At 35.7% G+C, this 12954-nt stretch overlaps 1 protein-coding gene across 3 annotated transcripts in view; it reads left to right on the forward strand.

The window, feature by feature from the left end:
- The window catches only part of LOC150076666 (Golgi apparatus membrane protein TVP23 homolog B-like), a 42770-nt gene that overhangs the window by 11758 nt on the left and 18058 nt on the right, over nt 1–12954 (forward strand). For all 3 annotated transcript variants that reach the window (XM_090386250.1, XM_090386248.1, XM_090386251.1), the window contains exon 3: nt 11918–12152. In XM_090386250.1, coding sequence (XP_090242376.1) covers nt 11918–12152 — 235 coding nt within the window. The remainder of the gene's footprint in view (nt 1–11917; nt 12153–12954) is intronic.

The following is a 12954-nucleotide window of genomic DNA, read 5'->3' on the forward strand; positions in this document are numbered from 1 at the left end:
TCTGGTGTACTAACTAGTGGCCGGCCTGCGAACACCGTTTTAGAACTGTACCCTCAAAATGTAAGGAAGATTGGATCTGACCTCCAATAAGCAAAGTGGTGGTATTGGACTGGTTGATGAAAGTCATCTACCGCCTAGTACTGCCTGGTCACAAAGAGGGGTTGCATTCCTCCATGTGGTGTGGGCACCACACCTCGACCCTTGCTTATATTGGTTCACACCTGGGTAGTCACCCATCGTTGTGCTTGTGCATGGAGGTTATACCCAGGATTATTAACAGTCCCACCAATGTGAAGGTGCAAGCAGAGGATTTGACTAACACAGATCATCTGACTTTGCTGAAATTCGGTCCACTTGACTTGAGTGTCACCTGAGTATCAGTTCCATCAGCGTTTTAAACTCCCAGGTAGCATGTACAGCTAGTCTGGCATATCTAAGAGAATGTCTGTGACAACCTCAAGGACCAACAGTTACACACAAAATTGTCACATCCAAATTGTTTATCAAATTTTTTCGCTTGAGCTTTCAAGATCAGACTGTCTATTGAAAATCCAGCACTTCTTTGTGTGGTGAACCATTGAAGCAATGCTTCATCGGCGTTTGCACTTTCGAAACTTTTTTTTTTTTTTTTTTTTTCGGTTATGTTCTTTTCTGGTGCCGATATGTAAACATGTTTATTCTTTCACAATGTCATTATAGTTGAAGAGGACAAAGAAACTTTTTACACACTGCAGTATTTTTTGCACTGTGTTCTAACTCACGAATAATTTTGACTTTTTCGCGAGTCGAAACACTTTCTTTTGTCAGTAGACATTTTTTTGAGGAAGGGTTCATTTCTAACTGATTTTATTTAAAATTACATTAAAGTTGATCTGCATACAAGGTTCTTAGAAATCCTGAAATGCATACAAAATTTTTAGAAGTCCTGAAATAAATTTATGGATCAATGAATACAAGACAATCTGTAAATATGTTAATGCGACAAGCGGAATGCAAATCCACTATTGTATAGCCCCTATCCCCGAAAGGACAAGGTCATAAACTGGCTGCTAATCCAATGCGATGTGGGTGGTCAGAAAAGCTAAGTCGCCCTTTTCATTTTTGTCTATTCCAAGAATTGGGTTTTTTCGACTACCCTAGCAATTAAGAATGTTTGCATAGTTACCAAAATTTGTTCAGTATATCTGTGTAGTATGCTCGTTATAACAGTGAGCAATTGTATGGGATTATGTGTAAATTAAAATCATTATGGCTTTTTGCTCATTACAGTCGTGATCTCATTATTTCCGTGCTCGTTATAACCAAGTTTGACTGTATACAAATCATATACAACTGTATTCTTTTGATTTACAAACTGATCTTAGTAACATGAATTTTTGATCACAAATTTGATTTACAAAATTTAAATTCAATCTAAAAATGTTAATAGAAATATAGCACCACAGTTCTTCCCCTGTTTCTGTTAATGGCGACTATTAATAGTTTTTTCTGTTAATTGTTTAAATCGAACCTTTAAGGATTCTATGCAGGTCATTCCTTTATAATATCTTCTAGTTAGGTAGTGTATAACAACAGCAGAATGCAAGAACAAGGTAAAATGCATATTCACATAAACCCACTCCTCCTTGTCAGTTTGGGGGGGAGGATCAACCAACGAAGGACCTGTTCAACCTGTTAGCTTCCAAAAAGCCAGTACTTTCAACTAAGCATTCTGCTCTAATGATTGAAATGGGGAAAAAAAAGGCAAATCTAGTTTTACAATGACAAGTCTCCAAGCAAGGAGTCCACATGACATCTGCACAGCCTTCAGCAAACAGTACTCCATAACTAATCAGGTCCTCCACAGCCTTCAATTTTATTCAATAAAAGACCCAGCCAATAACAAATAGCCATGTAGTCATTTAAGTTTCAAGACTTTAGGGAACTTCATTTTTTTCTGTTCAGATTGCCACTTAGATAGATAGATAGTAGTTAGCATCTGTAAAATGTAAGTTTTTTCCCTTGTATGTGGTAGTTAAATGCTTGTTAATTAATTTTGAGCTGGAAGAACAGCCCAATACATTGGGTGACACATTTTAAAGTTTAGATTAATTTCTAGTCATGAATGTAGCTACTTATTTCCAAAATTAGAGATGCTTAAGCAAGTACACTTAAAGGAGTATCCTTATTCTAGAAATTTTTACAAAGCTTTTTGTTGCAACAACTTCTTTACCACCTTCTTAAGTGGTCAAAATATCTATATTTTACCTTAAAAAATAGATGATCTTACATGACTGGGGTCAAAAAAATTACACATGATAGTTGTTCATGGAAGCATGCAGAAGCAGGCACCTCATTCAGCCTACCCAGAAGCCATAGGGACAAGCTATTCTCCCCCTTCCCTGGGAATTCATTTCACTCAGGCTCTAAAGTGAAGGTTATCGTTAAGGACAAATGATAGCAAAGATTATAAAATCTGACAAGAATTAGTCATCTAGAAGAACCTACTAAAACTGGTTCACTCTGTGGACTTTAGGAAGGATCCACATCCATCATTGTCATTCAAATCTGTATATATCCAGTGGGTATACAAGCTCACATCATCACTAAGGTAGTACACATCAGTCATTATGGACTATTCACTGTTTTCCCCCATCCTATAATATTTGCTGTTAGATCTTTATTTCTTTTAATATTTCCTTTTTACCATTGATTTACTTTTCTCTTGGTCTGCCTCTAGATCTCAGACCAGAAGATTGTGAAGAGTATGATGTGAGCGTCTACATGCAGATGGAATGGACTAGCAAAAAAATGAATGTCTTATTATGGGTAACTTCAGTTTGTCCCTAATTGATTAGAATAAGTAGGAGGGAAACTCACCATGGAGAAATTTTTTTTTTAAATAAACTTGATTATTATTTGTACCAGTGTGTTAGAGAAAATACTAGCAGTGAGAATATTCCTGACCTCATCATACTCACCAATCGGATGATATCACAGGCTTAAAGTACTGGAGCCATTGGCAGGTAGTGATCACACATTTGTTAGTTGGAAGATGAAGAGAGATGGTGCAGTAGTTAAAGATAAAGGCACGGGTTTTAATTTCAGAAGAGAGGACTGTGACAGTTTAAGGAGCTATATAGTATCTACTAATTGGGTGGATGGCAGGAGAGGGCAAATATATTAGAATCGTAGAATGCCTTTAAAGCAGTAATCACAGAAACCATGAACACATATATACCATTAAGAAAATATAGCAAAAAGTGGGTGATGAGATGGATGAATATGGAGCTGGCCAGTCTAATAAAGCAGAAAAAGATAGCATTGGAAAGTTAGTGACGAATATGCTGAAGCATACAACAGCTACAAGTTAATCTGTAATAGTACCATGAATAAGGTTAGAGAGACAAAGGCTGAGTACGAGAAGCACTAGCTAAGAGAGCAAAGAATGGGAACAAGGAATTTTTCATGTATACGAAGAAGAAAGCAAATCAGATCAAATCAAATACAATGAAGAAGAAAGCAAATCAAATCAGACACCTTGTGTACTGGGTGTGAGAAAGCCTTAGATAATCTAGCTGGTGTTGCTGACGAATTGAATAGGTACTTTGCATCGTTCTTTACTGACAAAGGACCCTTCGTGCTAAGTCATATGAAATTAGTGATTTTGAAATTTCAGATGACTGTTTATTAGAAAAGCTCCGAGCATAAAGGCAAGTAAGGCTCCCGAGGTTGTACCCAGTGTTATTGAGGGCTACCCTAGAGTAGCGTTTCCCAAACTGTGTTCTGTGAAAAATCATAATTAATAATTAAAAAAATAAAATAAATAAATTTTGCATATTTGTAGCATACACCACTTTTGTATTATTATAATATTTAACTTAATTTTTTTTCGGTTATTAATATACTGGCATAGACTAATAATCAAATAGACTGCAGAACACTTTATTTTGGCAGGCTTTTGCATAGAGAAGTATGCGTAGAGGTAATGACACCTACAAAAAGGTAGCAATGTGGTGATCTAGTATGCCATTCATATGCAATTTAGCCTGGAGTACACAGGTTGAAGGAGAGGAGGAAGTGCTGATATCATAACTAAACTCACTTCCTTGTATAAATTTTTTTTGATAATTACAGGAACTCCTTACAGTAATACTCGACTTGTGGAAATTTGACTTTACGTAAGTTTTTGCCAGCCGGTGCAAACTTAAAAAAATCGTGGAAACATATTTTGCATCCTGTAGGAATAAATGAAGGTATTGTGAAAATATAATGTGAACCCAATAACACATTGTTTTTTTTTTTTTTTGTAATTTGTTTCAAGTCCTTGGAAGTTGAAAATTTTGCTATATTACTAAACTATTTATCTCTCTAAAAGGTCAGTCATTTTATATGGAAAATGTACTACACTTTCATTCTTTATCATATATTCCGTTATAAGAATCAATTCTGAACACCTTTGTGATATTTTTCTAAAGCGTTTCTGGATGTCACGACCATAAAACAATTTGCACTTTCTGGTTTATTGGGCTTCTCTGTTAGTGCATGTAATTATAAATGGGTAGTAAACTCGATCTTATTGCATTTGCAATAATACCGATAACTGCAATTGTGTGGGTTTTTACGCTATTATGGTGAAATGTGTCTAAAAACAAATTTTCAGAAACTTTTCGTCATTCCTATTTACGTATTATAATGATGAAGGGAAAGTGACCAACAGAAAGTGCAAGTGGTGATAGTGCCAGGAAACAAAACAAAATTGATTTAGAAATGAAGATGAAAAATGATTAAGAAGTACGAAGCAGGACAAAGTTTGTCATCCATTGCAAAGAAATTAGGTCTCACTGCTTCAACAGAGAATACTATTTTAAAGGACAGTGCACGTATAAAAGAACATGTCAAAGGATGAATGCACTTAAGATCAACAGTGATCACAAAACAGCATTCAGGTGCTATATCGAAGATGGAACAGCTGTTAATAATATGGATGGAAAATCAGATTCAGAAGAGAGTGCCCCTGAGTAGAGACCATTCAAGCAAAAGCAACAGTTCTAATCTTATTGCTTCTCTAACATGTTGCCAATAGAAAAACAGTCATTGAATAAATCCACAAAAGCTTTGATAGTCTGTGAGTGATTAATGCACAAGTCTAGTCAATGTCTAAAAAATTAAAATCCCCATTATAAGTCATTCTGATTTATTGGCCCATACTATTTCTCTGTACAGCTGTTCATGGTACTCATCAGAGTCGTTTGACCTATAACACACTCCCACTCTCATTTTTTATTTCCCAGTGTGTAAGTCACACCAAACTGACTTACCATTGCACTGGCCACCCATGTCAACTGAATGCACTGCATTAGATTTTTTTTTTGCTTAAAGTCCTTTCCACTTCTTATCTGTAGCACACACTCACTGACACTATTATCTGGCCTTTAAAGAGTATTGTATGTCTCAAAGCACCAATTGCAGAGTTGGGGGGACCCCACAGTGCCTCTAGTCAAACTACACTATGCCCTTTCTGTATACATTATACTTCCCATATTCAAATTCTGCATCCCTCATATCTATGACACTGTCTCTGAAATCCCAACAATGTCTGCATTTGATTCGAGGTGCCCCTGTAGCCAGGTGGGAAGGAGCAGCAGTGCGTCGCACACGCTTCTTGATTAGACCGGGGTTCGAGCCCATCACCACCAAATACGGAGGATGCGGAAAGGTCAGGGAATGACCACCGCATATTCCTGGAGAAATATGGCCTTAGTTGCTAATGCTCCAAAAAAAAAAAAAAAAAAAAGCATTTGATTCTTGACCATCACTTCAAATTCATCAGATTTATTTATGCACCTGATCTTATTCTTAGTTGCCCTAACACCACCAGTGTTACTTGTTTTGTGATGATTCCCAACAGTTCTTGAAATCCCTATCACCTTGCTTTTAAGGCTGCTGCTCATTCCGATAGAAGCATTGCAAGCATCATTTACATCTCTTCTTGCAGCTATTGTTAATCTATTAGTCTGTGTATCCCCCCCCCCAGGCTAGCAGTTTTCAGATCCACCTAACACTGCCTTGATTGCATCAGCAAATGTTCTTGCACCCTTTCTATTTAAGTGTATTCCATCCCTATAGAAGCAGTCTCTCCTATTAATAAGCACAGACCATGCAGAGAAGAATTCCACTCCATGGGCCTTGCACAGTCTCTCCAGAGCCTAACTGATTGGCAAGACTCATCATATAATCCATCCTATCGTGTCTGAACAGAATTGCAGACACTTTCAAATTAAACCTCAACTCTACTTCTTTTCAACATTGCCCTGTACTTGTAAAGTAAATCTGTAGTTCTCCTATTCGTAATATCATTAGTGCCAATATGTACAACAGTATCATATTTTGTGCCCTTAAAATATAATAGCTGCTCTACAATGTCATCAACTTTTGCCCTGGGCAGATTGTATTCTGGTCCTATTCCACCTATCCTTTTTGCACAATATATTTCACATTTTCATGACAACAGAGCCACCGACAACAACTAGCTCTTGTGGGACCAGCGCATTATGCTTTGGGGGGTTGCCACTGTGTTGCCTGATGATCAAGTGCAAGCTCTGGAATCGATGTGGGCAGTTCAGTTGAGTGCTTGATGAGTCCTAAATTCTTTCAAGGGCACCCACCCTGTTTTTTAAGCTGTCATAAAGGCCCATAAAAATGCCCGGCACCTCCAAGATATTCTTTTGGCCCCGGGGGCTCACATCTGGTGAGTATGGGCTTGGCACACCCAGGGTCCTGAGCTGGATATCATCATTCTTCTCTTTCTTGGTGATTCCTTTCTACTTCTCTCACTCTCTCTCTCTGGGTAACTCATAAATTTTTTTTGGCTGGTGCAGCATAAGCCTCATGCTTCCTTGCACTATATGGCTGCTAATAATAATAACAATGCTGAGTTGTTATGGCCCCTCACACTCCTTACGTTGGTATTCATTCAATATCATGTCTCATTCCTGATAGCTCTGCAAACATCAAGCCACACATCTCATAAGGCTCTGGTTCAGAGGACTACTACTACCCCCTAAGTTTTCCCCAGAGCATGGCACTTCCACTAGTTTGAACCCTTTGCTGCTCTGGTCTGAGGCATGATTTTTGCTCAAATTCAATATAATTAAAAATACACTAAAAAATATATATATAATTAAAATGTAAATGGTCTTATTGATATACCAGTTACATAGCAATAATTCCACGACTTTACCAGGTTTGCATTATATGTATCAGGCTATACCATTACACTTGAAAATTATAAGTTAATTATAACATATAACAAAATGATCCAACTAATGCCAACCTAAGTGATTTGAACTTTAGAGCTACTTATTTACCACACAGAAAATTTGTATTCTCCTACCACTCACTCTATAACTATAACAATGGCAGCAGATTCGAACAATACAAAAGGAAGCCTCGATATAACGAAGTCGGCAATTTCAAGCCCCATTTAACATAAAAAAATATTCCAATTTAAGACCAACGCCTGACAATCATTCGATTGGTGACTGACGGCGACTCGTTACGTATTCCTGAGTGCTCCCGAGCTGCGGGCGTGTCTGTTATAACAGTTTTTCGCGTCAATCGCATAATTTAGTTGTTGTTTACATGATTGACGTTGTTTCAGTGTGGCGCATTGCAATAATTGACGTAGGTTCTTTGTAGCATTACATAACGTAGATTTTGTAAATTTTAATAGAAATATTTTTGTTTTAGTTAATTAAAATGTCAGAATCAAAGAAAAGAAAAGCAATTTCTTTGGAAACTAAACTAAATATCGTACGTGTTGAAAGCGGTGAAAGAAAATCCGATGTGGCACCTTCTTTAGGATTAGCGCAATCAACTTTAACAACCATACTAAGTCAATCAGAAAAAATAAAACAGTCTGCTCAGAATTGTACAGATGTTACAGCGGCAAAATTAACTCGCTTAAGGAATCCAATTTTAGAAAAAAATGGAGAAAATGTTAAGTTTGTGGATAGATGATATGTCGCAACGTCATATGCCTTTAAGTCAAATTGTGATTCAAGAAAAAGCATTATTTTTGTTTAATCACCTGAAATCTAAACAAACTGAAGAAATTACGGAAACCTTTAAGGCTTCTCGTGGTTGGTTCGAGAAATTTAAAAAAAACGGGCCAGTGTAAAATTAACAGGGGAAGCTGCAAATAAGTTTCCAGAAAAACTAAAGGAAATAATTGAACGTGAAAATTTTCCACCAAATTTGGTGTTCAATGTTGACGAAAGCGGTTTGTTCTGGAAACGGCTACCAACAAAAAGCTTCATTTCTATTGAAGAAAAATCAGCTGCTGGGTTCAAAGCAGCCAAAGACCGTTTAACGTTACTCTTTGGATCAAATGCCTCTGGCGATTATAAATTAAAATTGTTATTAGTTTACCATTCAGAAAATCCGAGGGTGTTAAAAGGTAACATAAAAATGAATTTACCTGTAATATGGAAAGCAAATAGAAAAGCGTGGGTTACCAAGGAGTTATTTACTGATTGGTTTGTTAACCACTTTTGTCCTGGAGTAAAACGGTATTGTCAAAAAAAACAACTTTGAAGAAAAAGCTCTTTTGTTGTTAGACAATGCTCCGGGACATCCTACTGATCTTAACACGTTGGACACATGCATTCCTGTCAAAGTTGTGTTTCTTCCAGCAAACACAACTTTCCTGATTCAACCATTGGATCAGGGAGTAATAGCATCATTTAAAGCTTCTTATCTGCGTCGAATTTTAAGCAATTTACCTGAACTAGAGGATAAAGAGGAAATGACAGTTAAAACTTTTTGGAAAAACTACACCATTAAAAACGCAATTGAAAACATTGATAGTTCTTGGAAAGAAGTCACTAAGAAATGCTTAAATGGAGTTTGGCGCAAAATATGGCCAGAAGTTGTACTAGAAGAAGAAAATAACATCCAAGAAATTAGAAATGAAGTTATCCAGATGGCTCAATCAATAGGTTTCGAAAATGTCGATGAAGAGGATGTTAGAAATTTATTGAATGCAGAAGATGATGGTTTTTCAGTGGAAGATTTAGAAAACCTTGTTAGCAACGAAGACAAAGATAATGAAGGCGAAGTTAAAGAAGTTCCTTACGAAAAAGTGTTAACAACCAAAGATTTAAAAAGGTGCTTAAATGACATTGAAAACGTTTTAAATTTTTTTAGTGAAAATGATCCTGATTTAGGAAGAAGTGTTATAGTTAAGCGATCAGTGTTAAATGCAATAACTCCGTATAGGCCATTGTTAAATGAAAGAGAAAAAAAGCATAAACAATCAACTTTAACCTCATATTTTAAAATGTGATTTCACTTTGTATGTAAGTTGACTGTTTATTTAATAAAACTTTTCTTTGTTCGAAAAAAAGCTTTTCATTTTCTTTACGTAGGAACGTATCCCTATTCTGGCCATAGTATTTTTACCTCTGAAAACGAAGTTTCGCTTAACGAAGTAATTTCGTGGAACGCATCCTATTTGTTAATCGAGGTATGCCTGTATTAAATAATAATGCATAAAATCTCTAGCTAAATTAAAAATAAAATAACAAGCATGACTAGGACTATAAAGCTACTTATGGAGTATGATTTAATATGACAATTAGGTCAATAAAATGGCAGAATTCTTCAAAAACGTATTATTTTTTGGAGCAGAAAATTCTTGTGATTAGCACGTGGATACTCTCGATCCCGAGTTGAGACGACCACATGGTCAGAGGAGTTCACAGAATAGAGAGAATACAAGAAAAAGCACCATATTTTGCAGATCAGATTTGACTTGAACCCCTGTCACATAATTCACACATGCACCCTTTCACCTAACCTGTTGGCTACTGTGGCCTTGGACATTTCTCCTGTTGTATTATCTGTTTCTCTGATCTCCCCACGGTAAAAAATGTTTTAAATTTGATATTTATCGAGTCATGTATACCTATGAACAGTTGCTACAAAATTCTTACCCACTTTACCATAAATTAAAACCATATTAGTTAACTTGACAAAAGTAAAGAGATTTGCAATGTTTTCCACAATATCACTTTAACAAATGCTGTTCTGTAAACACTGAGGCAGTCACCGTGGAATCTGAAACTCAAGTAATGGACACATTGATATATGCTTCTCTGCTACACTAGTTATTCATGTAGTAGAACACTTTGTATCAGTGTTGGTGCATATGATTGTGATCACTGAATTATGGCCACCCCATCCATAATGGACTGTGTTGCATAGCTTACAGTATAAAAGCCAAACAGCTTCATATAATAGAGTAGTGGTAATTTGCATTTGGTCATGCAAGTCAAAGCAATAGAGTAGCAGTTACAGGACATATTAAAGATATCACTGATTTTCAAAAGGGCATGATTGTTGCAGTTTGTGTGTTGAGTGTTTCCATATTAGAAATGACATGTTTTTTCATTTGCTCATGGTCCACTGTGGTTAAAGTGTACAAAGAATGGTGTCAAACAGGTCAAACCACCTCCTGCTGACAGAACTGTAAAGGATTATGCAAGGTAGATGTTTGTGGTGAGTGAAAGGTGCAGTGCATTGTGTATGGCAGCTCACTGTGTGACAGTTGCCATCAAAATACAATATGGGGAATGTAAGTACAATATCCCAAATGATGATACACTGCACAATCAATTCTTAGATGCATGGAGGTCCACAGCAGATGACCCAAGAGACACTCTTTCCTCACCGATGTTCATTGTCAGTGGCGAATCCAGTGTTGTCAACAATGTGCTGGTTAGACACTGGACTGGAAAAGAGTGTGCTGGTCACACATATCAAGCTTATTGTGTAAGTTTTCATGATGATACAAGGTTGACAGGACCAGGTGGTTAGTGATAGCGATCAAAGCATACTACTGTAGTGAGATCTAGAAAAATTAAGTAAATGAGCTGAGAAGTTGCAGTTGAGGTTAATATTGGTAAATGCAAGGTACTGAATATGGGCAGCATTAATCTTAGAATAACATGCGAATTAGGTGGTATCACACTATAGATAGTGGAAAGAAAAAAGAGACTCAGGGGGTAATTGTACATTTCAACATGTTCTCTGAACGGTGCAGATGGGCTACAGCTCATTAGGATTCTGTCGGTGATGTGCAGGAGCTCTGCTAGCAGAGACAAGGAGGTGATGGAAGTGTTTAAGGCATTAAACGGTTTGATTAAACATAATGATTGATGATGTTCTAATTCTTTCTCAGGCAGCACACACACAGGGGGACAAATTGGAAAAGAATGACTGCAGGATAAATGTGCAAAAATTTGCTTTCAGCCAGAGAATAATTGATTTTTGGAACACTACCATCTGGTGTTTTGGGTAGTGAGTAATTTGAATAAATTTAAGGATATTAAATTTATATATTTAACTCAGATATATTATTAGAAGGGGATGGAAAGATGAGATGGGTAGTGTTTTTTTTTTTTTTTTTGTGCTGATGTTTCAGTAAAGATCACCTTCATGAAATTATAGCCAATTAAAAATCCCATGCTCATTTCATATCCTTAATTGAAAAATAAATAAAATGAATATTTGAAATAATTTTGATGCCCCTTCTGTTTTGAATTATCCAATCATTATTGTGTGTGTGTCACTCAAACTGTGACTACTCATACATAGAGAGATAGTGAGAGTTGCACTTTACAATAGTTTAATTGGTTAGTATTATAACTAAGCTCCTTTGATACAAATGTTGATAAGTGAAATTTGTCAACAAAAGAATTTTATTTTTTATCTTATTTTGTTATTTTATAATAAAGCAAAATGGAAGAATGTTTCTTGATTGTCATTTCCAGTGATTAACTCTGTGTTAATGTTTTCATTAGGTAATTGCCATATTCCAAAATTTTAATAGTACATATATTATGATAAATCGAATTATTGTGTATAATTTTAGACACCCATTGGCTGTATTTTTCCATTTGGCATTTCGAGTGACAGCAATTTTGGTGTACCTATTTTGTGGATGGTTCAGCAATAGCTTCATCTCTTGCTTTGTTTCTATCATCTTGCTGCTGTCATTGGATTTTTGGACTGTTAAGAATATTACTGGCAGACTGTTGGTTGGACTACGTTGGTGGAATTATATAGATGATGATGGAACAAGTCATTGGGTATTTGAATCACATAAAGTAAGTGTAGAGAATGGCACATTCTTGTTTTTTTACATTAATTTAACCTTAACTTATGTAAAAATATTAATTTTTTGCCTAAATGTTTTTGTAACTTTTAGGAACAGCTACATCATCAATAACAAAGTCTTTACAACCTTTTATCCTCAGATAATATTGTAAATGATAAGTTTAATATTTCAGTTAGCAACAAATAACAGTAGCGATATATAAACAAAAAGAAAAAATATTAACTATGAGGATTCATTATCTGGGATAATATAAGTTCCTGGAGCAAAATACATTTATCCCACTTAGAATCAAATTAACATTGATTAGCACTTTTACTATAATACCGATGATTTTAGTGACAGTTTTCCAGGCAATGAATACATATTTTCAATTGCACTGAATTATGCTTCTTACCTTATTTTAAGAAATTCCTATCATTGAAACAAGATGGTGTCTGAGTGATGTTTAAATATTATTGGCTGGTTACTTGCTGCTAATGGAATTATCACCGTCATCTGATAATTATGTTGCATCTGTATAATCTTTAAAAGAAACAAGCTTATTAGTAGTTATGCATACAAGGTTAATTAATGGACAAAAGCCTAAGTTAATTGAATCCATATATAAGCCAGATTGTGTTATTGTTTATTGAAGAAAAGGAATGCCAAAGAGAAGGAAAGTTGATATATCAAAATATCTCAAATATTAAATAATGAGACTGTTGCAATAAAATAAATATAATGAATTATTTCATACCTTACAAGTTATAAGTGCATGCAAGCCTTATGTTTCTTCTGTTCCATATGTTTCT

Source organism: Mastigoproctus giganteus, chromosome 12 (genome assembly GCF_048544385.1).
Source record: "Mastigoproctus giganteus isolate SK-2022 chromosome 12, ASM4854438v1, whole genome shotgun sequence".
In the NCBI taxonomy this organism is placed as follows: domain Eukaryota; kingdom Metazoa; phylum Arthropoda; class Arachnida; order Uropygi; family Thelyphonidae; genus Mastigoproctus; species Mastigoproctus giganteus.